At 56.9% G+C, this 24,540-nt stretch overlaps 8 protein-coding genes across 8 annotated transcripts; 6 read left to right on the forward strand and 2 right to left on the reverse strand.

The window, feature by feature from the left end:
• Positions 1 to 308: 308 nt before the first annotated feature.
• On the forward strand, positions 309 to 1,338 carry B0I36DRAFT_359753 (SGNH hydrolase-type esterase domain-containing protein; the record flags this gene model as incomplete). The annotated part of the gene is made up of 4 exons (XM_046158187.1): positions 309 to 314; positions 389 to 485; positions 562 to 686; positions 745 to 1,338. The coding sequence occupies 4 exons, from the start codon at positions 309 to 311 to the stop codon at positions 1,336 to 1,338; spliced, it is 822 nt and encodes a 273-aa protein (XP_046017281.1).
• A 1,535-nt stretch (positions 1,339 to 2,873) lies between these two features.
• On the forward strand, positions 2,874 to 4,858 carry B0I36DRAFT_237911 (uncharacterized protein; the record flags this gene model as incomplete). Its single annotated transcript, XM_046149562.1, has 2 exons — positions 2,874 to 3,066; positions 3,129 to 4,858. 2 exons carry the CDS (start codon positions 2,874 to 2,876, stop codon positions 4,856 to 4,858), a joined length of 1,923 nt encoding a protein of 640 aa, XP_046017282.1.
• A 1,251-nt stretch (positions 4,859 to 6,109) lies between these two features.
• On the forward strand, positions 6,110 to 8,191 carry B0I36DRAFT_359755 (Hydroxyethylthiazole kinase family-domain-containing protein; the record flags this gene model as incomplete). The annotated part of the gene is made up of 4 exons (XM_046158188.1): positions 6,110 to 6,575; positions 6,756 to 6,891; positions 6,973 to 7,569; positions 7,636 to 8,191. 4 exons carry the CDS (start codon positions 6,110 to 6,112, stop codon positions 8,189 to 8,191), a joined length of 1,755 nt encoding a protein of 584 aa, XP_046017283.1.
• A 1,355-nt stretch (positions 8,192 to 9,546) lies between these two features.
• On the forward strand, positions 9,547 to 10,415 carry B0I36DRAFT_359756 (isochorismatase domain-containing protein; the record flags this gene model as incomplete). Its single annotated transcript, XM_046158189.1, has 4 exons — positions 9,547 to 9,568; positions 9,643 to 9,686; positions 9,755 to 9,792; positions 9,911 to 10,415. The coding sequence occupies 4 exons, from the start codon at positions 9,547 to 9,549 to the stop codon at positions 10,413 to 10,415; spliced, it is 609 nt and encodes a 202-aa protein (XP_046017284.1).
• A 2,313-nt stretch (positions 10,416 to 12,728) lies between these two features.
• On the forward strand, positions 12,729 to 14,733 carry B0I36DRAFT_359757 (5-aminolevulinic acid synthase; the record flags this gene model as incomplete). The annotated part of the gene is made up of 2 exons (XM_046158190.1): positions 12,729 to 13,098; positions 13,202 to 14,733. 2 exons carry the CDS (start codon positions 12,729 to 12,731, stop codon positions 14,731 to 14,733), a joined length of 1,902 nt encoding a protein of 633 aa, XP_046017285.1.
• A 2,234-nt stretch (positions 14,734 to 16,967) lies between these two features.
• On the forward strand, positions 16,968 to 19,285 carry B0I36DRAFT_315693 (uncharacterized protein). The gene is made up of 3 exons (XM_046152907.1): positions 16,968 to 18,342; positions 18,417 to 18,531; positions 18,590 to 19,285. The coding sequence occupies exons 1-3, from the start codon at positions 17,464 to 17,466 to the stop codon at positions 19,033 to 19,035; spliced, it is 1,440 nt and encodes a 479-aa protein (XP_046017286.1). The 5' UTR covers positions 16,968 to 17,463; the 3' UTR covers positions 19,036 to 19,285.
• Positions 19,220 to 21,357, reverse strand: B0I36DRAFT_315695 (uncharacterized protein). Its single transcript, XM_046152908.1, has 6 exons — positions 21,215 to 21,357; positions 20,905 to 21,111; positions 20,624 to 20,702; positions 20,353 to 20,393; positions 19,580 to 20,153; positions 19,220 to 19,421 (listed from the first exon to the last, which is right to left on the reverse strand). Exons 2-6 carry the CDS (start codon positions 20,981 to 20,983, stop codon positions 19,337 to 19,339), a joined length of 858 nt encoding a protein of 285 aa, XP_046017287.1. The 5' UTR covers positions 20,984 to 21,111; positions 21,215 to 21,357; the 3' UTR covers positions 19,220 to 19,336.
• Positions 21,358 to 22,067: 710 nt separating this feature from the next.
• On the reverse strand, positions 22,068 to 24,148 carry B0I36DRAFT_372341 (uncharacterized protein; the record flags this gene model as incomplete). The annotated part of the gene is made up of 7 exons (XM_046160108.1): positions 22,068 to 22,336; positions 22,477 to 22,666; positions 22,742 to 23,334; positions 23,410 to 23,591; positions 23,679 to 23,740; positions 23,800 to 23,868; positions 24,062 to 24,148. The coding sequence occupies 7 exons, from the start codon at positions 24,146 to 24,148 to the stop codon at positions 22,068 to 22,070; spliced, it is 1,452 nt and encodes a 483-aa protein (XP_046017288.1).
• Positions 24,149 to 24,540: the final 392 nt, after the last annotated feature.

Here is a 24,540-nt window from a genome sequence, read left to right on the forward strand (position 1 = left end):
GTCCGTCCTAGGATGCTCCTCTGCTTGACAATCTGCGATTGCTGCCCTGATTGTTGTTTTCTCTCCTCCCTTTCACTACCCTCGAGGCCACCGCTCTCGAGCCCACGTCTGTCTTCGCGCCTTCTTATGCCACGGGCTCGACCGTCTTGAGCATCGGCTGCATTCCTTGTGGCTGTGACTATAGCAAAGGACAGCCGTCTCAAGCGTGGTGATCGACACGTCCTGTGTGCATATCGACTGGTCATTTCGTAGATCATCACATCTCGCAGCCTCCACCACCTTTCTTGTGGGCGACTTGCCAAGCGGCCATGGCTGTAAGCTTGCAATCCTTCCATTTCGGACCCCAGCTTGGGAAGCTACTGATAGAACCCCGCTCCAAATTTCTCAGACATCCTACAATCAAGTCGTTCTTTTTGGAGACTCACTCTTTGAGAAGGCGAGTTTTGTCGAAGATGGCTACTCTCTTCAATCGGCGCTGCAGATGCGTGAGTACCGCAGTTGAGTGCTGATCGCACTGCATGTATGTCTTGAAGCTTCTAGTGGGCTGACAGGTCACAACAGACTGCAACCGACGCCTTGATGTTGTGAACAGAGGCATGTCAGGCTGGAACTCGAGGCATGCGCTGCAATACCTCCCTCAAATATTTCCCGCCCGCTCTGAAACGTCCCCAAGAATAGAGTACTTGGTATGACATCTTGAGTAGTCTCCAGTAGACTCCGTGCCAATACTGATCACCCTCACAGGTTATCCTTCTGGGAGCCAACGATGCAACCAGGCTCGATCACCCATCGAACAGACAGGGAGTCTCTCTGGCAGAGTATGAGTCGAACATCTTGAGCATTGTCAACCACGAACACATTAAAGCCCATAAGGCAAGAATTTTGCTCGTCACTCCTCCCCCACTGGATGAAATCGGCATGGCACTCACGGACTTGGCATTTGGAATGGGGGAGGTCACACGTTACGCCCGCCTCAGCGCCAAGTTCTCCCAGGCAGTTCGGGACATAGCGGCAAAGCTACAGTCAGAGGGTCGCGATGTCCGACTGCTGGATTTGCACGAAGCCATCATGTCAGAAGCTGAGAAGCGTACCCCTAGGGAGCCTGGCACACCACTCCTAGGCTACCCAGGAGGTGTCAGAGGTGCTTTGGAAACGCTACTACCCGATGGGCTTCACATAAACGCCGATGCGTACAAAATCTTGTACAGCCTCATCATGCGTAACATGGACGCCTTTCCACCATACCCGGAGGGGTATGTGCATCCGGACTGGTGGACTCTTGTCTATGGCAAGACGAAAGATCAGTTCATGGAAGAACAACAACGAAACCAATCCTAGAATTACTAGCGGAAGATTCACCATGTAGCTGTGTCCTGATTCACAGGATTCGGCTGGTTCGGCCGAGCCGTTATCAGTCTGCCCAAACGTTGGCTGATACTGGGGAGCAATTCAACCACCAATTGGGCCAAAAGAGTTCGGTGAATGCATGCACGATTTGGGAGGGTTCTTGCTTACACGACTTCCGGCGCCAGCCGGATCAGGCCGATGCACTCCAACTTGTATTTTGTCACTAATGGCTTTTGGTATCCCCGACGCCCGCGCTGCTGAGACACTTCGCAAAACCCGTTCCGCTTGTGTTCTCGTGCAGCTTCTGACATGCATGCATGCTCGGTACTCGCCAATCACACTCCTTGCTAAATCCACGGCTGGGGGCTGGATGAGTGGCGCCAAGCGGGCTGCTGGTGCGTTCTGAGCCAGACATCAGTAGCACACTCGAGGCTGCGGGTGCGGGTTGGAAGTGGGCGTGCTGCAGGGCACAGGCCGCCTCCAATACAGCGGCTCTCTGTCTCACCTAATGGGACCTACCACCACCACCACTACCGTGCACGTCACGACACGTTCATGTCCAGCCTCGCTGGTCCTGCAACGTCCCGCCCCGGACACCCCCAAGTTATCTGCCACCAGACACGCCCTCGAACCTCGATCCGCTCTTGGCTGTCACCTTTTTCACGACTCGCCATCACCACCGAGCGACGATAGACGTCGATTTTACGAACCGTCGCAGACTCCTACCGACTTCACAAGTCACAAGGCGGAGAAGCACAGCAGCTCAGCAATACCACCCTTGCATTGCAGGAGGTGCTTCGGCCCCTTTCAACAGCAACTCCAGAGTCCGAACGAGTACACATGCCACACTGCCCTTGATTCGGCTGCGAAATTCGATCACGAAATAGTCCGAGGTCTTCAGTACACATAGCCTCAGTCAAGTCAACCTTGTCGATATCCTCGAGTTCGTCATAGATAGGCCATCACCGGTTCATCAGCAACCAGCTGAAGTTGACGGATTGGTGGTATCCTGCCCGCAGCTGTTGCATCAGCTTTCTGGGAACACGGACAACGGCGAAACGCCAGATTAGCAATACTAGGCGCCAAACGCACAGCATCCTGCCCACGACACCCGATCTTCACGCCAAGGCATTCTTGCCGACGGAGCGCTTCAAGACTCGTTCCCAACCCCGACCACAGCCAACCAAGCCATATTGAGTAGAACCCGAAGACAATACACGTCCCGGTCCTGGCGTGCGAGGCGGCTTTGGGGCCTATTGCGATGAGGAAGTGGAGGCCACCCTCGCTGTTCGCACGCTAGATCCAGGAGCGGGTTGAGCCAAACCAAGCGCGAGGGCGGTTTGTACCGCATCATTTGCCTGGACTGGAGGTGGCCAATTCAACAGGCAGTCGAGCGTCAGATATTTCCGCTTCCGAGCAGCGTATTAGGGCTCGGCCACCATCGTCACCCTCAGTGTGTCATAAGCCTTCTAGTTCGACAATTTCAGAGTACCTAGCAAGCACCTCACTTCCTCGAGATTGCTGGGATGGATTCGCGCTTTGCCATCACCCGAGACGACCTTTACACTGTCCAGATGGACGTCAAGCAATTGCAGGCAGTACAGATCAGCCATGCTGAAAGGCTAGCACGTCTGGAGAAGCGCCAAGCCGATGAAGCATCAATCAAGTCTGTGTGGAACTCTCCTTTTCCCAGCGCTCTGAGTGGGACTCCACAACATGGTAGGTCGCACACTCTGATTCGATTTCGTGTATGTGTGCGAGGCTGACGTGTCTTTCGATAGGGCCCATAGAGATGCCTCCACCGGATGAGATATTCGATGACTTTGAGGAACAGGGTCAGAGTCTGCTGGGCAGCCTGCACTTGGACACAGAAGACGAGCCGACACGACGTGGGGCTGCGTCCAGAGCCAACAGCGTACGCTTTGATGAAAGTGCCCTGCAGGGGTCAAGCTGGGCACAGAATGGTCGTCAATCTGGCGATTTCGGACCAGTCCGTCCCGGCAGCGGGATGGGAAGCCATGGGATGGAACGCACATTTTCACACAAGTCGGATGGCAGGCACAGCTCTGCTGGACACTCGGTCCACTCGGTACATTCTCATCACTCTGTAGCCTCCGGCCGAGCCAGTAGCTTGGGGCTCGATGCAACATTCACCACGAATGGTCGAGAGGACGAGTCTCCAGTGGGAATGCCAGAACCACCCGCCAGTCTCTTTGTGCTTGGGTCCGTGCCGTCAATCATTCGCTGCTGGCTCACGCCAAATTTTGCGCATGACACGCTGCTACATGCGGTGGTTTGTACAGGGTCACAAAGGTCAACTATCGAATACTCGCTTCTTCGAGACCTCGATCTGGCTGAAGATATCCACCGAGATCTCGACGGTGTCCAGCGCATCCGATTGCCAGTGTACTTGACTGAAGCGACTTCGAATGCACACTCGACATCACGGGGGATGAGCCCTGCACCCCAAATGCCGAGCATCGCTGTCAGTTTCGAGGTTGCTGGCATCGAAATGCCTGACTCTCCCGATGTCAGGAGATCGATCCGAGTATTCGTTGGGAGCGAAGCCCTGAGAGAACACTCGGCCGATATCCTGTTCTCGCGCAACGTCATGACGCTCTACAGCTCAGATCGAGGGAAGCTGACGGTGCCATTCGTGCGCCCTGATGACTACGCATCATTCAAGACCATACGAACTTTGGCGGTCTCGCAAGAGAGGCCCAAGCTGAATGCTACCGCCCGACCATTCGTCTTTTCAGAACCTAAACAAGTGGACGTCACCGACACTACCACCGACGGGGAACAGGAGGATGATTTCGACGTTCGAGATACTCGGCAGCCACTGACGCCACCCGCTGATGGACATATCGCTCAGACGCAGGGCGTGGCCAGCACTATGTTGGAGAATGGGGCTGGAGAGGATAGTGCCGAGCGCAATCACCTTGTTCCTGAACGTGACGTCCAGGAGCGCGAGAAATCCCCAGACGGGTCTTCCGGCGATGGGAGTCGACGTGAAGTTGGATCCGGAGGCATTTGGAGTTCGTGGCGGCAGAGCTCGAACCCTTCAAAGATGACGTCAAAGGACGGAGCTCCACTCAGTGGATATCAGCCCGCTGGTCGAGGACGGAGTATGAAGATATTGAAGCCACTGAAGGCGAGCAATTCGACATCTGCCAGGACCGGGTCATCGTTGGAGGGATCTGCTGCGCCTGCGGCCCCGAGGACTAGTGGAGAGCAAAGTCGAAAGAGCCAAGTCGGCACAGAAGTGGCAGCCGTGAGCAGCAACGGCGGAATCATACGGCCTGAAGCCAAACGAGTGGTTTCGACAGTTGCGTTTGACACCAAGCCCGCAGTATCAGCTCCTGCCTCGACCCGCGAATCTCGAGCATCGTCCGCCGCGGCTCGGACTTCTGCCAACCCAGTTGGTGGTGCATCTGCGTTCTCCTGGATGACTCCTGGCTCAAGCAAGCGACGGACGTCGGCTGCGACGGCAGAGTCGATTGGACGTTGAGTCATTCCTCACGCAGACCGGGCCCTTTCGTAGGTGTAGGCCTAGCATTATAACCAATCCGATATGAAGTCAAATGAAATACTCGTAGTTGTCTGGCCCAATGGAAAGGAGCGGGATGTCCCGATTATATGCGGCCGGCGAACTCCATAGTAGACCTCACTCGCAGGTCGGGCTTGCCCATGAGAGATCACTTTTCCCCATCTGGGCGTCATTGGAGAATTTGGGGTGGGGGGATCTGGCTGGCCATACCATCTCGTGCGCCGCCGACGGAATATTACGCACAGTGAAGCCACAAGGATAGCAAACGCTGTCGCCCACGGGTCCTGGCTCCAAGCATTCCTCTGATGCACCGGTGGCAACCCTTCTTTTATTCTCGGCACTTTCTACTCACTTCTCCGCAAATCGTGGTGGTTGTCAGTAGAGCTGACTTATAGTATGCCATGTTTGGGGACTAGCTGTTGATGACCTTCGGGATCTGCCATGGACCCCCCACGCAGCGATACCCTGTCTGGACGTGACCCTGACTTGTCCATTAGGGTAAGCAGCCACTGTATCTAGTATGCCTTGGGAAGCCGCCTCAAACCGCTCGGGCGGGCTGCTGGCGCATACCTACTGTCTGGGAATCCTGGCACCGGGTACCTCTTGAGCAGCTGCGCAGATCCTTGGCCCGATACCAAGAGCAATGCGGGATAAGGATGACAGCAAGTAGGATAGGTAATAGACTTGGTCGAGGTGGAAACAGCCTAAACACTGTATGCGTGTGGACTGCGCGAGTTGATATTTGAATGGAATGGCACAGCGACTCGGAAGACATGCCGATTGGCCCGCTCGCCACACACTTTCTTCTTAGCTTGTCTGGAGAGATGGATGCTTCCCGTCGTAGCACGTCACTGCACCAAACTAACCACTCACACCCAAAGACTGGTTCCGACTTCTTTCAAAATAGCTTCAAAAGTTTGGCTGTCTCTAATTGAATCCCGGCTGGTGTGGTCAATTGTAATCCTTTTGCCAATCACCAGGACTGCGACTGCGAAACTCGCTCAGCTCCCTCCATTACACCTGGACTGCTGTGGATAACCCCGCGCTCCCAAAAAGAACTTGTCCTTCCGGCATCGGGGAAAAGGCAGATAGGTTTTGTTTGTCCGACAGACCATCACCCTTAGTTGCCGGACCAACCGAAACGCCCGGGCCCAATACTATCTATCGTAAAAGCAAGCCGGAAGAGCTCAGCTAGCCGGACCAAAGATAGCCATGTCCTCTTCCTACTCCTCCTCCTCCTCTGCACCAGCAGCAACAGCGCCAACAACAACACCATTCGAGTCCTTCCCAGCTCCGGCCCACGCAGCCAGCTCGTCATCGCCGTGGCCGTCCTTTGACAAGCACAAGGCAGACTACTCGCTGTACCTGGTCACCGACTCGACGCCCAAGATCCTGCCCGCGGGCAAGTCGCTGTGTGATGTCGTCGAGGCTGCTCTCCGGGGCTCGTCCACGAGCAGTAGTGATGGCCACGAGGCAAGCAGCGGCGGCGGCGGCGGCGGCGGCGTCACGTGCGTCCAGTACCGCGAGAAGCATGCCGACACGGGCGCCATGATCGCCACTGCCCGCGAGCTGCACGCCATCACGAGGAAGTACGGCAGGCCGCTGCTCATCAACGACCGGGTCGACGTCGCGCTCGCGGTGGGGTGCGAGGGTGTGCATATTGGGCAGGATGACATCGGTCAGTGTCCCTTGCGTTTTTTTGGACTTCTTTGGCGCAGTTCCTTGCTATACTCTGTTTGTAGTAGACATTGGTCAACTACTTTGTGGCCTTGTTCATATCATTGCGTGCCTGTATCTTTCGTGGCCGTCCCCTTTTTCTGACGAGACGAAATGTTGGCTAACTATTATTCTGATGTAGATGTACAGACGGCGCGGAAACTCCTCGGTGACGACAAGATCATTGGCGTCACCGTCTCCAATGCCGAGGAGATAGAGGCTGCCTGCCGTGGAGGCGCAGACTATCTCGGCATTGGCACCGTGTTTGCCACTGCTACGTAAGTGTTTATTTTGAAGACAGCTCCTCCCATCTGCCAACTATCACACTTTTTTCTAACCCCGAAAAACACAAAACACAGGAAAGAGAACACAAAGAGCATCATAGGCATAGAGGGCCTGCAGCAGCTTCTGCAGAAGCTAGAGGACCTAAAATCTTCTGTCAAAACAGTCTGCATTGGGGGCCTCAATAAGACCAACATCTCCCGAGTGCTCTGGCAGAGCACCACTCCATCTGGGAGATCTGTAGATGGAGTTGCATTGGTCAGCGCCATCATGGCGGCGCCTGAGCCTGGTGTGGTGGCGGCGCAACTTCTACGCGTGGTCAAAACACCGCCTGCGTTCTCAACGCTGGCTCCTGCGCAAGGCCAGCTCAAAAGGCCGCCGCAGGACCTATTGGAAGTGATCCCAGAAGTCATAACGGCCGTGGATGCAAAGAAGCCACTGAGTCATAACATGACCAACCTTGTTGTGCAGAACATTGCCGCCAATGTCGCTTTGTGCGTCGGAGCCAGCCCAATCATGGCCAACTATGGCGAAGAGGCTCAAGACCTTGCCAAGCTGGGCGGTGCCCTCGTGGTTAACATGGGCACGGTTACTCCCGAGGGCCTCCAAAACTACGAGAAGGCCTTGAAGGCTTATAATGAAGCTAGCGGACCGGTGGTTTTCGACCCTGTGGGGTGAGTCTCTCATAAATTTGCACAAAGCTCGTGCTTGCTAGACGATACTGACGATAGCCTTGACAGAGCTGGAGCCACAGCCGTCCGCCGTAAAGCCACTCGCTTCATTCTGGGAGCTGGCTACATCTCTGTCATCAAAGGCAACCAGTCAGAAGTCCTGTCATGCTTGCCCGGCGGGAGTACGGTTCAACAACGTGGCGTGGACAGCAGCGCAGACACCTCGGACTTAAGCGGGCTGACTGCGTCCATCAAGACCCTAGCCTCGCTTCGACGTAACATCGTTGTCATGACAGGCAAGGTAGACTATGTCACGGCTGGTGAGGCCGTGTACGCCATTGAGAACGGCCACGAGTATCTTGGGATGGTGACTGGCACAGGATGCTGCTTAGGAACCACCATTTCGGCGATGGTCGCTGCTTATCCCAAGGACGGATTGGCAGCCGTCCTGGCAGGACTTGTCATATACAATATCGCCGCGGAAATCGCGGCTGAGCGTGAGGATGTTCGTGGCCCCGGCACATTTGTTCCTGCCTTCCTCGACGAGCTGTGGCAGTTGCGGAGACGGACAGTTCTCGGTGACATTGGCTGGCTGGGCCGAGCTCGGGTCAGCTTGGTGCAGTAGTCAGGCCGACACGAGCCTCGAGGAATTTAGTCCGGGACCAGAGGACTGTGAACAATGCCAACAAAGGGTCATCATCTCAGAACAAAGGACCGGATCCCTGCGTCGATCTCCAGCTGTCTGAGACATGCAGGCTGCAGGGCTTCCCAATCAGGCTTTGAGCGAAGCTTTTTGCTGCAGGCCCGCTGCGCCGGTACACACGCTTTTGGACATGGACAGACACGACAGGTCTAGCTCGCTCAAAGAGATTCCCCGACAGAGAATGTTCACCCGTTATTGTCTTTCCCTTGGGCAATCCCGAGTGAACCCCCTCATCCCTGCCCGGGCGGTCTAAGACATGGCTGAGAACAAGGCCGTCGCTTTGATGAGCTTGTGGTCTGGCAGGCGCGAACTCTGGCGCGTCTCCCGAGGAATAAACATTTGGTGTTTAAGAACAATTGGCATGTCGGCATATGAATGACGTGTAGAAAAAGAATCAAAGGCGGCTGACGCCGGACCAGGCTGGCGGGACATATATGGGCTTGGTGGTATTGCAGGAGGCGTGACGAAGCGAGGGAAGTCGTGTAATGTTGCTTCAGTTTATGTAGGCTGCGTGCCATGAGCATTCAGCAGGCAGGTTTGCCAGGCCACGAAGATGCCAAGTTGCTGGCATTAATTAGAGGACCATTCACGCAAGTTTGATCACACCACGAGGTGGGATCGCTGGGCTATTTCAAGCTGTCGAAGCAAGAGTCGAGACCATGCCCGGGTCGCGCCTGCCGTTTAACGGCACCAGCAAGATGTGGCTGCTCTGCAGTGCCGGGAGCCCCTCCCCCACTGGCGGCGCCATCTGCAAAAAAGCTCGCGCTCTAAGATTGAGAGATTAGCGGCCATATCCGGGGTAGTGCGCCAACTTCTCTGTTCGCAGACCGTCTCGGCCGGCTTGCTTCCCCTAGTGCCCCAGCTCTGCAACATCGCCGCTGTGCTGGCGGAGCAATCTCCCTGTGCAAGACACTCCAAAGACTTGTGAGTGAGCCCCGGGACCTGTAGCGCACTGACTCGGTCGATACATACTTACCTTTCTTCGTCTATCCAAGCAAAACGTCCGCCTTGCGCCAGTCTGCCTTCTCGAAATGTTTAGATGGTCAACGTCCTCGCCAATTCCCTTGAGAGCAGTTACCCTTCCGCACCCAAGTAGCACAGCGCCAGTCCGAAACCGCAGCTTCTGGTGCCACTCGCCCGGGCCTGTCGCTAGCTTGTCCTTGACCACAACCTCGGCATCGCGACGGCACACGCGCTTGCAGTGTCCTTCACCACCAATTACTGCCATTGCAAGCCGGCGGCACGCCTGTCGCCACTTCATATCCTCAATGCCCAAGATGGCTCCCAAGAGACGGCTCGGTGAGGACCTCATGACTGTGCGCGCCACTCGTGGCGCTGTGACCGGCCAAGTTAACTAACGGCTTCGTGCTCAGAACGGCCTGCAATTTTGTACGTGGTCGCTGCGGTGGCTGGCGTGGTGAGCGCTCGCGCAAGAACAGACAGCTGACCTGGCCTGCCCTGCTCGGTAGTGTCTGTGATATACAGGAAAAGTTCAGATCCGCCATCTGGCAGTTTGACAAGATGTGAGTGGCCCGCGTCACACCACTTGGGCTGTGGCCTGCATACGTCAAGCCTGGGTTGCAGCTTCCACCAGAGTGTCACAAAAAGAGGCTGCCTTCTAACACTGGTGTGTACATGAAGCGTCCTGACCACACAAAAGCTGCTGCGCGCGGCTAAGATCCTCAACATCCCCGTCTACGTGACGACACAGAATGGTGCCCGGCTCGGCGCCACTGTCTCGGAGCTTCAGCCTCTTCTCGCTGGTGTAAGCAACGTCGACAAGACGTATTTCAGCATGTGGGTGCCCGAGATCTCACAGCACTTTGACTCGGACAAGCCCAGCGAGGTCGTCATTGTAGGCATCGAGTCGCACGTCTGCGTCACCCAGACGGCGCTCGACCTGCTCGAAGCTGGCCACAAGGTGTACGTCCTGGCCGACGGCGTCAGCAGCTGCAACCAGCAAGAAGTGCCAATTGCTCTTGCCAGGCTGCGCGCCGAGGGTGCCACGGTCACGACGAGCGAGAGCTTCCTGTTTGAGTGCATGGGCGATGCTGGGATCCCAGAGTTTAGAGATATGTCGAAGCTGATCAAGGAGACGAGTGGAGACACCAAGACGGCGCTTGGGGGCACATTGAGCAAGATATAAATACACGTGCACACACGGCACTGTTGGATCCTTCTGTTGCTAGTCGTTGTGGACAGCGAGCGCTGCCATGATCTGTAGTATATACGAGATTGTCACATATAGCGGTCAAGGTTGCAGATGTTTAACATGCCGTTGTGGATTTTGTTATGCAACACTCGGCTGACAGTTCTTGGGTCTGTGAAGATACTCGGCTGACGAATACAATACCCACTCATCATTATACGATGACACAGCGAAAGGGCATTGTTCAGACCCCGAATCTGGCCACTTCTGATCTGTCGAGCCTGGACCAGACCCCGTCGGTCCGACTCGGCATCCGCGTTCTCGGCAGCGCGTTCTTCCATCGTCGGGACGGCGAGCGGGCGAAAAGTCGCGACGTGCATCTCACAGCAGAGAGGAAACCCTACACGGAGGTCTTTGTCGGGCAAGGGCCGACATTTACAGTCACTCTCTCTTATTGCATAGTTCGATGCGTGGTGGGGAACTCGAGAGGTTTCGTGAAACGGATGGTCCGAATGAATCAGCGCTAGCCTGGGATTTCAACTTGAGAGAGCCGACAGACGGGGGGGCATAATGAAGCCGGATAGAAGGACGGATGGGCGGGCCAACGGACACGGTGCACGGATTTTGTCCAAGCCGAGAAGGAGCAGTGGTAGCGTACGTAAGATAGTCTTAGGTTGCACATGCTGAGTATCTGTCAGATCTAATACCTCTGACCCTCCCCCCCCTACTGGGCACAAGTATTTACCGTGAGAAAGCTGTTAGGATATTGACTTTTTGTCAATCCGGGCTCTAATCCCTACGCCTACAGAGGACTAGGAAAAGCAGAGGGGGGAAAAAGGATGAAAAGACAGGCCACGGCGCAACTGGGCTGAGCCGCCATCGGCCGGAACGAACGATATGGCACAACAGCGATGGGCTGATTCCCACGGAGGAACACTTCTTTCCGAACCACGAGAATGAGGCTCTTTGTTCGAAAACGGGGTTTCTTTCCGTTCTTTGGTGTGTATGCATGTGAGCAAGTTGTGTGAGCAAGAAGGCCCACCATTTCTTTTAAAGGTAGGACCAATCACAAGACGCGCAATTTGCAATTCAGGCCCTCTGATGCGGCTGGCTGGTACGTACCCGCTCGCGCGCCCACCAACCCGGCGTCGGGGGCCGGCGGCTTCGGCTCCAAGGATTGATGCAGGTGCGCGAGAAGAGTCCGTCCAGTGTGGGGGGGATCAGGTAGGGGATTACAAAGTCCCATGGTCCAGTCAGCGACTGCAGGTATTCAATGGGTGTCGTCACGTCGCGTACGTGAGACGGACAAGTTTGTGTTTCCAATCAACGGAAGAGGAGGCAATTGACAGCAGGATGCCAATGTCTCTGGGAACTAGAGGTGCAGGCGGGGAGGCAAACACTCTGCACCTGGGGAGAGAGACCAGTGCCGATCCGGAACGGATTTCGGGTTTTGTGCGGATGGATTGTCGCAAAGCTTCCCGGGCCAGGCCAGGCCAGGGTCGCAGCACCACTTCACCCCCGCATGCCTCGGCTTGCCCCTGGAGAAGTAAGGAGTGGGAGGAACACAGCAAGGTTACAAAGGCTGCGTGCGTGCGTGCGTGCGTGCGTGCGTGCGTGCATGCGTGCTTTGCGGTTCACTGTTCTTGGCCTGGGGCTGTGATTATTCTTTTGGAGGTGCGGCGTGCCACCAGAATGAAAACAAGGCGCTGTACAGTAATTAGGGGTACAGAGGGGAGAGTCTGTCATGGACGTCATTTCCCAGGATTGGCATCTCTGGAGATGCAAATCAGTAACTGCCCAGTAGACGCCCAAGCGCAGCAGGCAGTCTGCAGGCCACAAAGGGCCACATGATTAATTATGAGGTGTGGCACATGGCGCCGAAGCGCACGGAAGGCAATTTGCCCGTGGACTGGTGGCCGCTAATAGTTATTAGGTACGCTAGGTATGTCGAGAATTGGAAAACGAAAATGGCGCCCGCCGCCATTGGACGAAGCCTCGATCCCCATTGGACCCCACACGCCTGCATGCACAACTCCCGTGGTTTTTTGCAGCACGCAGCCCCTCGAGCCGGGCCTGACAGGCCGCCCCCGAAAGCGTAATAGTGTCCGCACGCCTCCGTTCCGAGAAACTCTGAAGCCCTCCGCCACGGCCCAGTCATTCCTCGCCGTTCTCTTCCTCCTCTCGATACCTTCCCTCCTCACAACAAAGACAGACAGTCCACAACACAAAATAACGACGCTTGGTGACACAAGACACATCACCCACCAAAGTCACCTCCCGCTGCCATCACCACCCCCTCCCGCAATCGCCATGGACGCCGTCCTCCGCCAGTCCAAGGCCATGTGCCCGTTCCTCAAACAGGCCTCGCCCGCCACTCTCCGCGCCCTCTCGACCTCGACCCGTGCCCCGGCCGCCGCCCAGCTCGAGCAGCAGGCCACCTCGCCCTGCGGCGGCACCTTCTCCCGCCTCCAGCTGCTCGGCCAGCGCTGCCCCGTCATGGGCAAGGCCCTTGCCATCCAGTCCTCCCGCCTCGGTAAGGCTGGCATGGCCGCTTCGGCCACCGTCGCCGGCCTCCGCCACTTCTCGGCCCTCTACAAGAGTGGCAAGGCAGGCATTCACACGAGCCGTGCCCACGAGGCCCGCCCCGTCGAGACGCCCATCTTTGCCCCCCGTGACAGTGGTATGTGGTTCTACGGCTCGAAAGTCTCTTTTTTCTCTCGCGGGAAAAACAACTACATCGATCAGAGGAATTTCCGTGACTGACTCTACTTCGCATCTTATAGCCCAATTCGCGCCCAAGGCTCCTGCCGCGGCCCGCCACGCCGCCTCTCCCGTCCACCAGCAGCCGCACAATGGCAGCAGCTCCGCCAAGTTCGACTACGAGTCCTTCTACCAGGCCGAGCTCGACAAGAAGCACCAGGACAAGTCGTACCGGTACTTCAACAACATCAACCGCCTCGCCAAGGAGTTCCCGCAGGCGCACGGCAGCAGCAAGGAGGAGCGCGTGACGGTGTGGTGCTCCAACGACTACCTGGGCATGGGCCGCAACAAGCAGGTGCTGACGGCGATGCACGAGACGCTCGACGAGTACGGTTCCGGCGCGGGCGGCACGCGCAACATCTCGGGCCACAACAAGCACGCCGTCGAGCTCGAGGCCACCCTGGCCAAGCTCCACGCCAAAGAGGCCGCGCTCGTCTTCAGCTCGTGCTACGTCGCCAACGACGCCACCCTGGCGACCCTTGGCAGCAAGCTGCCGGACTGCGTCATCCTGTCCGACAGCCTGAACCACGCGTCCATGATCCAGGGCATCCGGCACTCGGGCACCAAGAAAATTGTCTTCAAGCACAACGACCTCGCGGACCTCGAGGCCAAGCTCGCGGCCCTGCCGATCCACGTGCCCAAGATCATCGCCTTCGAGTCCGTCTACAGCATGTGCGGCTCGATCGGCCCCATTGCCGAGATCTGCGACCTCGCCGACAAGTACGGCGCCCTCACCTTCCTCGACGAGGTGCACGCGGTGGGCATGTACGGCCCCAAGGGCGCCGGCGTGGCTGAGCACCTCGACTTCGCGGCGCACCAGGCCGGCAAGCCGGCCGGCACCGTCATGGACCGCATCGACATCATCACGGCCACCCTCGGCAAGGCCTACGGCTGCGTGGGCGGCTACATTGCCGGCAGCGCCAAGTTTGTCGACATGATCCGCTCCCTGGCGCCCGGGTTCATCTTCACCACGTCGCTCCCGCCGGCCACCATGGCCGGCGCCCGCGCGGCGATCGAGTACCAGATGTCGTACAACGGCGACCGGCGCCTGCAGCAGCTGCACACGCGCGCGGTCAAGGAGAGCCTCGACGCGCGCGACATCCCCGTGATCCCGAACCCGTCGCACATCATCCCGATCCTCGTCGGCAACGCCGAGCTCGCCAAGCAGGCGTCCGACATGCTCCTCAGCGACTACCAGATCTACGTGCAGAGCATCAACTACCCGACCGTCCCCGTCGGCCAGGAGCGCCTGCGCATCACCCCGACCCCGGGCCACACCAAGCAGTACCGCGACCAGCTCGTCCAGGCCGTCGACGAGATCTGGACCAAGCTCGGCATCAAGCGCACCTCGGACTGGGCCGCTGAGGGCGGCTTCATCGGCGTCGGCCAAGAAAGCGCCGTCCCCGACGAGCCCCTCTGGACCAACGAGCAGCTCGGCATTGACTCGCGCGTCCTCCGCGAGATCAAGGCGGCCAAGCCGGCCAACGGTTTCCTCATGGAGACCCTGCTCGAGCGCGAGGCCGGCGAGGCGAGCGCTGTGAGCGCCTCTGCTTAAAAATGTCAAAACGGTGCTGCACCGTGCCATGCAACGCAATGTTCATGGGACCTCGCGGGCTGCGCATCCCGAGGCAACACTAACTTTGATAAGTTGTTGATGCCTGGGTGGTGTGTGCTGGGAGCGAGGGCCTGGATTGCGAGAGAGAAAAAAAAGGCCAACAGACAGAGAGCAGCTCAACAGACCTTTCGCTAAGCTACGTTCGTTCTGAGCGGGCATCTGCCGTCTTGGCAGCAGCATGAGCACCGGATTGAAACCGTGACACAACGGCAACCACACACAAAGATATACCTCGGGCACATCGAAACTCTTCTGACCCGCTTGGGAGAGATCTTCACCATATTATCTTCGTAGTCCTGCATCTGGTTACCTGAAAAGGGTAATTGTGCAGGTCGGGGCCCAGGAACAACTGAATAGCCCTAGGCGCGGCTTTTTCATTGACCTTGAGCACCAACCAATATAAGAACCTACGAGTCTGACCGTACAACCGGTCATGGGCTCACATTTTTCTGACTGCCCACCTAAACACCGTCCAGTCTTGCTGCGTAATTCTTGCTGAGCGTGCCTAATGCCTTGATATCATGTGAATTTTGACTCGCGTTCATGCTGAATTGTGGATCAGCTGCGTTGCTCAGCCACGGACGTGCCTAGGCAAATAATCATCCATGAGCAGGTGTCGTTCCGTGCTTTGTATGACCTGGTCCTGGCCGCCCATCAAAGGCCAAGTCTTCATTGTCCCGGAATTGCGGCCATGATTCTCAGGTGACGGCGAGAGCAGCAAAGAAACCCTGTCATGACCCCGCGCATGTCGGCATGTGAGCGAGCTTACGGTGAAGCAGCTCAGCCACTGCACGCGTCCATGGCCTTTACCGAAATCGGGGCATAGCAGCAAGAGAAACGTGATAGCAAGGCAACCACGGTGACTGCAAAACGCTGCCGGTTGGCCGGGCTTTGGAAAAGAGAGAGCATCGTACGACGGCCGAGTTGTGAGCAAGGGCGAGAGGCCCCCCCTTGTGGAGATATAGAGGAGTCTGGCGCAGGGGGGCGTGCTCGATACGGCCAGGCAATCCACGATGGTCGTGGGTTGAATCGTGATCGCGATGGTCGCGCGCGCGCTACCTTTCGAGAATATTCTCGGAATATGCCGCAAAGCTGGATGAGCGAGTTAGTAACAAGAAGAAAGGGGTCGAAGAAAACGACTGGGCAGGTTTCTTCTGGTGCGGTGTGCGTGCCTTGATCGCCGGTGACATGGAGAATAAACTTCTTGCCCATGTGGGCTGGGGACCGCGAGTCGCGTCACCTGCGTGGCTCCTGTCAAGGCTGCAGGGCGAACGGGAGTCAGGGACCTGAGGCCAGGAAAAGTCCAAGTCTCGACAATGATCGCCATGCCACCATGCTGGGGATCCTGGCAGGAGGGAGGCGGGCATGCAGGGCATCCTGATCCCGGGCTGCGCCGTCGGCACACCGGCGAGACCGGTACACGCCCATCCAGTGCAGTGTCGGCAATCGGGCAGGTACAGCAGAAGGGCCCGCGACATGTCCGTAGAAGCCGGCCGCGATGGCTGGGCAGTATGTATCAACGGGCGACCAGATGCCGTTGACTCGAGTATACCAAGCCTTGGACCCGGGCAGTAATTAGCACAACGGCCAGGAACTAGTTCCGGGTTGCCACGCGCGCACAGCCAGGCGGCCAGCCTAGCGCTGGCGCCACTCGACTACCGGTAGAAGCCAGCAGGCACCAACCACATCCAAGTTAGCCTGGCCTGGGCCGAAACGTGTTCGTGCTGGGCCCACGAACGGCGTCTGTGCTGCTGCTTTGAGACCACGACCGGCATTCTGGAGAGTAGGTTGGGACGGAGTCGCATGTATGGAGCCCAATGCCCCCAAGGTGGCCGGCTAGGCCTGTGTTGGCTTCGTTAGGCGGTGGGGAGGGTGGTGGAGGCAGGGGGCCTGCAAACGTAGAAGTGACGTAGTGATCGGCCACTGCCGAATGAGGGCTGCTGCACCTTTGCAACACACGCCGGGACGCCCCACCATCGCCAACAGCCAGCACCATGACGGACGGCAGTCCAGGTTGCGCCAGGGTCCCATCCAGTACCAAGAAGGGTGCTGGCCCCCTGGTACAGTAGTGAGTAGGGTTTGGCTCGTTCGCGGCGCCACGAGACGGGATGGCGTAACAGTTGCGTGCAGTCCAAGGGAGCAGAGGACACAAAGGGCACGCCAAGGCCTGGATTGAGACAACACACGACCAAACCTCTGCACAGCCGCTCCTGCCCATCCTCGTGTTCCTGTGCCCGACCCAGACCAGACCAGATCACAAAAGACAGAGACAGACAGACCAACAGAACGACCTCTGGGAGTCTCCGTCTATCCGGCTACATAGACTCAGGCCAAGTCAAGTCCTGGGACGTTGCCCGACTCACGCCGCCCCATCGACAAGCCCTCCAAATCAACCCCAGCCCTTCGTCGGAGACGAGCCCGGCCGGCATCAGTCTCCCCTCTCCACCGGCCAGCAAGGGCTACGGCTCTCTTTCCGTACATAGTGTCCCCATCATCTCCTTAAAAGAAGCCGCTGTCCCCAGCCGTGCCTGCCTGCCTGCCTCTCTGAGCAGTCGACAAGGACCCAATCGAGACATCCCCAGCTTGGCTTCTCCTCCGGTCGACCGCCCACTATGCGACACAACCTGCCGTAGCACAACGCACACTTCCTGGTTTCGCCGCCCAAGCACAATGGCATCCGCGAGCCAACCTCACGTCTCCCCGCAAGCCGGGCTTGCGAGCCCTCCCCAACACTCGGTCTCCGCCTCCCAGCCCTCCATTGCCCGGCCCCGGTCGGAGAAGAGCGACGAGTACTACTTGTTCCCCAAAGCGACCCGAGATGACAGCGACCAGTACTATTCATTCCCTCGCAGCTCATCCATCTCGTCCAACACGTCTATCCCCCCTACGCTGCCTTCGTTGTTAAATGCCACCACCAACACCCCGGCAAAGCCGTCCATGAAGGCTTTGGAGGCTGCTGCTTCCCTCTCGGCCTTGCTCTCGGATCCCCAGCAGCTACACGAGAAATGGGAAGAGCACCACCGGCGGATACTCGAGGCGATCCTCCCGGACAAGGGGTTCGATTCCGTCACTATCCAATTGCCGGCAAGGACACGATCACTCAACACCGCGGCGCCAAACACCCTATCGGCAAGGAGCTCGACAAGGACCTCGGCAAGAAGATTGCCTGTCCCTGCTGCCAACCTCAGCTCAACCCAGTGGTCAACCACGCCTGAAGAGCCCACCACTCCGTTGACAGAAGATGCCCTGGCTGCGCTCAACGGCGCCACGAGCAGCCGAGATAATAATAACACTCATGAGTCGAGGTTAGCAACCAGGCCATCTGGTTGGAGGCAGAAGGAATCCAAGCCCACAGAGGAGCAAGTGGCTCAAGCGGCCGCTACTGTTGCGGCCATTGCTGTCGGTACCGCGTCTGGCACCACGGGGGCCATTGCCTCTGCCGCGGCAGCCGCGGCAGCCTTATGCCAGGAGGAACAGAAGCTGTCCCGTCGAGAAGCAAAGAGCGCCTTCACTTTACTATGCGTGGACGATGACGTAATAAGCTGCAAGGTATGATTATCCATGGGCTCGACACTGTCGACTTGTGCGGCATCCCAGCTAACTATTTCCCTTTGAATCTTTAGATCATGTCCAAGATCTGCGAGAAATGGGGTCAGCCCTATGAGACTGTCACGAGCGGCGAGCGGGCGTTGGAACTTTATAAGCAGGCACCTGAGAAGTACAGATGTATCTTGATGGGTAAGGCTGACACCCAATGCAGCGCCTGAGATGGCCATCGCTGACACGTCATATACAGATATCGTGATGCCTGGACAAGATGGATTTCAAACAACTAAGATGATTCGAGAATTTGAGGAGGCATCCTGGACTAAGGACCCAGCGGAAGGGGGAAATTCGGGTTCCTTTGTCGAGAAGCAAGAAGCCAACAAAGAACTGTCTGCGGACACTCAGCCTAGGCCAATTCGACGAACAGTCATCATTGGTATGGCAATGCGCACCACCCCACCGCCTCCGATGGATGTTATCAAGGAGACCGGTTTCGATCTCGTTGTGGAAAAGCCGCTGCACCTACGACTTCTGAGCGAACTGCTATTCAGTGGACCCGAGACAAACGCAGTGGCAGTGTACGGCGGGGTAGACCCAGAAAGCTTGAGACAGGCGGGCTACCCTCTACGCATGCGACCTCTAGGAGCACCTCGGCGACCACCCTTAGAGAGTGTTTTTGGGTCGTCGTTTGGCTGAACCGTGAACCTTCAGTGGGAGCTGACGGCATACAGCAAGTTGAACAAGAGGGATCTCAGAGAACGAGATTGATACTTGGAACGAGACAACATCGGGAAGGATTTCCGGGCCATGTGATGATTTGGGCGTTTCGTGTACAACTGCACACTATGGCGTTTTTTGCTTGGGTGGGACCGGATATTTTGGGGCATTGCATTAGCGAAAGCATAGGCAGCATCACTACATTATAAATTCATGAATATGCAACACATTGGGCAAGAGGCCGGAGACGTGATTTGTATATGCTCGTGATGAGAACCTCCTAGAGCTTCGACTCGCCGGAGCGAGGGGGTTGCAAGGCGAGCTTGGTGTATGGCAGACCGAGGATGTCAAAGATGGCATGCCACCTAAATGGTTGGCGAAAGCCCTCGTCAGCATTCCTCCTAAAAGGATTGTTTCCGCGTGAACGAAAGACATGACTGGTGGAGAAGAAACAAATAGATGGGTGGTTTTGATGAAAAGAAAACAAGGACAAGCAAAAAAAGAAAGAAAGAAAAGGACTGACCGATCACTACCAAACACAGGCTTGCTCTTGCCGTTTGCTCCGGTGATCCAGAACCAGGGCGCCCCGAAAGCGCCCCGGGCCAGAGCCTCCTCGGTGCGCGCCTTGAGCCGGGCCTTGTACTCGCCGCTCTCTGCGGCCTGGACAATCTGCTCGACCTGCGACGAGGTGAAGAGGTTCTCCTTCTCCTTTTTCTTTGTCGTCGTTGCCGCCTCGTTGCTGATCCCATCTCGTTCCTCCTCCTCCTCCAGCGTGAGCTCCGCCAGCGCGGCCCCGACTTTCTCCGCGGCGGTGAGATCCCGCGCGGCCTGGTCCTTCTCTGGGTCGTCCTGTGCGCCGGGCGTGACGGTCCAGAACTTGGCAAAAAGCCCCAGCATCGCGGCGCGGTACGTCTCCGCGGGGAAGTGCGCGGAAATGTACGTCAGGGCGCGGTTGGCGGACTGGGTCCTGGCCGCGCGGAACAGGTCCCGGGGAGCCTGGACGTGGGCCGGGTCGAGGCCGACGAGCCTCTTGGCGCGGTTCGAGTCGTGGGCTAGGTAGGCTGCTTTTGCGGCGACGGTCCAGGGGGGTTTGTTTCCTGGAGATTTAGGGCGGCGGGGGGAGTTTTAGTACGAGGAGGACGGTGTCAGGTGGAGGGGGATGTGGTACAAGTTCTCTGGAGAGACCAAAAGATAGTTGCTGGGTTTGGGAAGAATTGAGGCTATGGCTCTTCTGTGTGTGAAGAGCACAAGGAGGACAAAGGCCAATGACGATCTGAAGAACTTTGTGCGACATACCTGAGCCGGCGTTGATGGCGCCTAAAAGTACTGGATATATACTGTACCGGGAGCAAGATATGTCAGCGCCGCCTAACAACGCATCATGGCCCCGGAGCGTGTATGAGAAGAGATCCCGCGGTCAGATTTGCTCCTGACACTCCGCGACTGGCTCGCTGGAAGCCTGATGAGCGATTATATTGCAAATCCTCGCCCATGTACTCCTGCTACACGCGCCGAGCAGAACTGGAGAAGGAATTCTGTGGATGGGGGTTTTGGCGAGAACACATACTCGACCTGTACGCCGTGCTGGCTGAGCAGATCGCCCATCTCGACGAGCTGCAGCACGGCAATGTAGCTGAAGAAAGAGGCTGTGAGGCATATATACGTGAGTGACTTTGACACTTCTAGGATGGATTTGGGGTTCAATGAGAGTGGTAGGGCTCCTTTGGGGTCCCGTGTTGATGATGCCCCTGATGAAAGCGGCAATCAACAAGAACAACGCGTGCGCACGTTCGCGCAGGGCGTTCAATCCCTAGAAGTAGCCGAGCAGAAACTTGGAGCATTACGAACCAATGTCGACATAGCACTCGATCCTCCCGCCACTGCCGTTGCCGATGCTGGTGGCAGCATCCGACTTCTCGGCCGTCATTTTTAACGAGAAGAGACCAGAGAATCGCCTTGGACTCTGAAACGACAACCCCGAAGCATGTATGACCGATCTTCTGGCTCCTTGATTTGATCCGTTCCGGACTTGAACAAGTAACTTGATGAACTTGCCTGTGTGGACGACAGGGTCAGCCCTCACACGGTCTCTCGACTTGATACTTCTCCCCGTACGAAAATTGAACTCGCCAATGCGGTTCACCTTGTGTGGACTCACCGTGACACAGCGCTATGTCAGAGATGTTTACTGGCTGTCAAAATGTACAACCTGACCAAGCGCAACGTCTGTCGTGCGCTGTGTGGCGTAGTCGTTCAAGAGCTCCGTTCACGTCACTCTCCAGGCGATCATGTGGATCCTACTATGTAGTCCGCGGGCATCTGGGCAAGGACAAGGGGGAGAGGCGCGCTTGAGCTCGTGCAGGTGAGCCTCGGCTCAAACGAGGTATGGTCCCCACTTTTTCCAATTCCACTGTCCGGATTTCCCACCGTCACCGTGGATCTCGTTTTCATGGGCAGACAGCCGAACTCAAACATTACGGTCGGGGGACTTATAGTTGGAGCTTGATCTGACAGGATGCTGTTTTCGAAAGGAGAGAGAATACGCAGTTCTCGAAAAATTCTGTACGCGCGCAAACCTCTTTAATCAATGCCATTTCTATTCTGACGCTCTGGCAAGGAGCGGACAGGCTTCAGTTATTGGTTTAATATATTTCTGGATGAGCAAGACTATCATTCTTCACCCACGACACAACCATTCAAAGGGCACGAAGAGATGAGGAATAATCTATATTGATGTATACTGGCCAAACCAAAAAGACCTGGCTTTTCGCTTTTGTCGTTCATATATGTCGTGAAGGTCGTACAGCTAATGTGTAAACAGAACTGGTTTCCGTTGTTCGTTCGTTGCGTCGGGTCATTCAAGAGTCGTAATCGGTTCCCTCCTTCTTTCCCGTCCTGCCAATCTTGTCCGCAAAGTTATTACCCCAGTCCACGAGTGAAACTTTCGTCCGTTTTGTCACAGTCCCCACAGCTTTTTCATGGCGTCCCTGTTTCGGGGGGAAATATGCATGCTAACCCGGCCCCGGCGACTTCCACGTGCTCGCCTTGCTCATTGTCTTCTTGCGCATGATGGCCAGGATGTCCGTCTCCATGCTCGTGATGCCGCGCTCGATCTCGTCGTCCTCGTTCTTGTACATCTTCTCCCGGCGATGGTCCAGGAACCACCAGGTGCCCACGATGAACAGCGTCAGCGGGATCGTAATGGCAAAGTAGATCCACACCTCCTTGGACACCTGGGCGCCCTCGCCGGGCGGATCCGAGTCCGATCCCCATTGCGGGCCTGCGCGGACGGGGAAGAAAAGAATTGTCAGTGTTTCTGGACCAGGATGATGTCGTGTCATGGCAAGAGGGCGTGTTTGTCCCCGGAAAAAGGGGGGGAGGGCGACGTGACGCAAAGATGGCATCAAGAAAATCACTTACCGACGTTGAAGTCAAAGAACGTCATGCTCAGCAGAGATGCCACGAAAGTGCCAGGCAGAAACATGGCACCAAGCAGTGACAGCGCCTTCATGGCCGTGCTGTCACGTTTGCTCGCGTGCGCCAGGCGTCGCTGCTGCGCGGCCATCTCCAGGTTGAGCTTGGACTCTCGCTGTGCCATGATGTTGTACAGCTGCAAAATAGGTCAGTACTAGGTAATTCGCGGGACTACCTCGAAAGAATAGATACGAAAAAACGGAATACATACCGCCTGCCGCTGAATGGTCAGCCGCTCCAGAGTGGTGTGGATGTAGTGCTCCATGCTGGTCAGCTTGGCCCGGTAGAAGTCGAGTCGGGACAGCATGTTGTGGTGCAGCGCCATGATGCTCTTTGTCCTCTGCACGCCAGCGACCTTGGCGTCGAACTTGTCCATCGCGGCATTCATGTCCTTGATGATCTCGCGGTACGCCTGCGGGCGCTTCCAGAGGACCTGGGAGTGGCACTCGACGAGGTCCCGGTTAATGACGTCCACGTCGAAGTCGGTGTACACATCGCTGTCGACAACCTCGTCGCGCAGCGTGATGGCGTTCTCGAGCCGGCGCAGCCAGTGCCGGGCCTCGCGCTGACGGATGTCGATCTTGGCCGACAGGTCGTGCGAGATGATGATCATGGGCAGTAGCATTGGATGGCCGACCTCGCCCTGGCAGTTGATCAGGTGCTCGAGCGCGACTACTATGTCGGACGACGGGGTGCCCTTGACGTAACCTGTCGTGATGCCCGTCTTGAACTCGTACGAGAGCATCGACTCCCAGCCTCTTGTCTTGCCCTTTTTGCGGACGTCTGACTTGCGGAAGATGATTTCTGGAAGCTTTTGGTGAGCGAGTCATCACATGACACACAGTAACCCGAACTTTCCGGGGGGCGGAGGGTACTTACGAAGATGTTGATCGTCCTCGTCTTGATCATAAGCGGCCCAGAAGCAGGGGCCGACCAGCGCACTGCCCTCGATGCCTCGTGTTGGGAGGTGCATAGACTTGACCATAGCTTCATACATCTCGGGCTTCAAGCTGATGTGCCTCGGCGCGAAGGTGTTGTCCTGAGTGGCATCCTTCTGAATCCTGCCGTTTTGAACAGCTCGACGTCAGCCATTGGGGAAGTTGAAGACGAAAAGGACGCTAAAAAGGCGATGTCAAGGTCCAACTTACACAAGCCGTAGTCCGCCAACCAGTTCAACGCCAGGCTTGAGCGTTGGTGGTAAGAATGCCCCCTTGGTAAGCAGATGTTAGCTTTTGCGTGCTCGGGTGATTACACGAGAGGGAGATGTACCCTGCGATGGAGAAAGTTCTCAAACTCATCGTCGGTGAGAGGATGCTGCTCGCATTCTATGTTGCCATCCTGCAAGATTCAAGTCAGTCGATGATGATGATGACGATGATGCGATTCGCTGAGCAGGGGAGCCGGCCAATAATACAAGCAGAGTTGAAACAGTCAAGAGGCAATAAACCGGGCCGACAACCAAGGTAAGCTGGCCGTGTGCGAAGTGGCACGAATGACCAATGATTGCTCAAGAGAAGGGGACCGAACGTACCGAATAGACGAATATTTCGAGATAGGAAGTCGTCTCGGGGAGATAGGTGCAGGCCCGCACCTCTGTGCGAAACATGAAGTCGTCCATGATGACCTGGCTGGAGCTGCAGAGAGCCCCGTCCTGCCGTGCCCTGGTGGCTGGTGGTTGTCGCAGATGTTGTGCGAAGGTGACACCACGAGACTCGAGGACCTGGCTTTGGGGTGTGATCGGGAGGAGAGGCGGCGGCTCGAGTCTTGGGTCCCAGAATTAGAGTTATTAAAGTTGACGGGGCTGGGCGAGCGGGCGGGCCTAGACTAATCGCCGCCAAGCAATTCGGCCCCCGGACTGGTGGTGGCTTTTGCGGGAGGACCGCGGCGAAAGAGCAAAAGCTCCAAACAGGGCTGCCACCCAGGGCCTGGTCAGGCCAGTGAGGAAAGGAGGCCTAGAGCAGGCAATCGTCCACTACAGTCCAATAGGCAGGCAGGCAGGCAAGCAAGCAA

Source organism: Microdochium trichocladiopsis (assembly GCF_020744255.1).
Source record: "Microdochium trichocladiopsis strain MPI-CAGE-CH-0230 chromosome Unknown B0I36scaffold_2, whole genome shotgun sequence".
Taxonomy (NCBI): Eukaryota; Fungi; Ascomycota; class Sordariomycetes; order Xylariales; family Microdochiaceae; genus Microdochium; species Microdochium trichocladiopsis.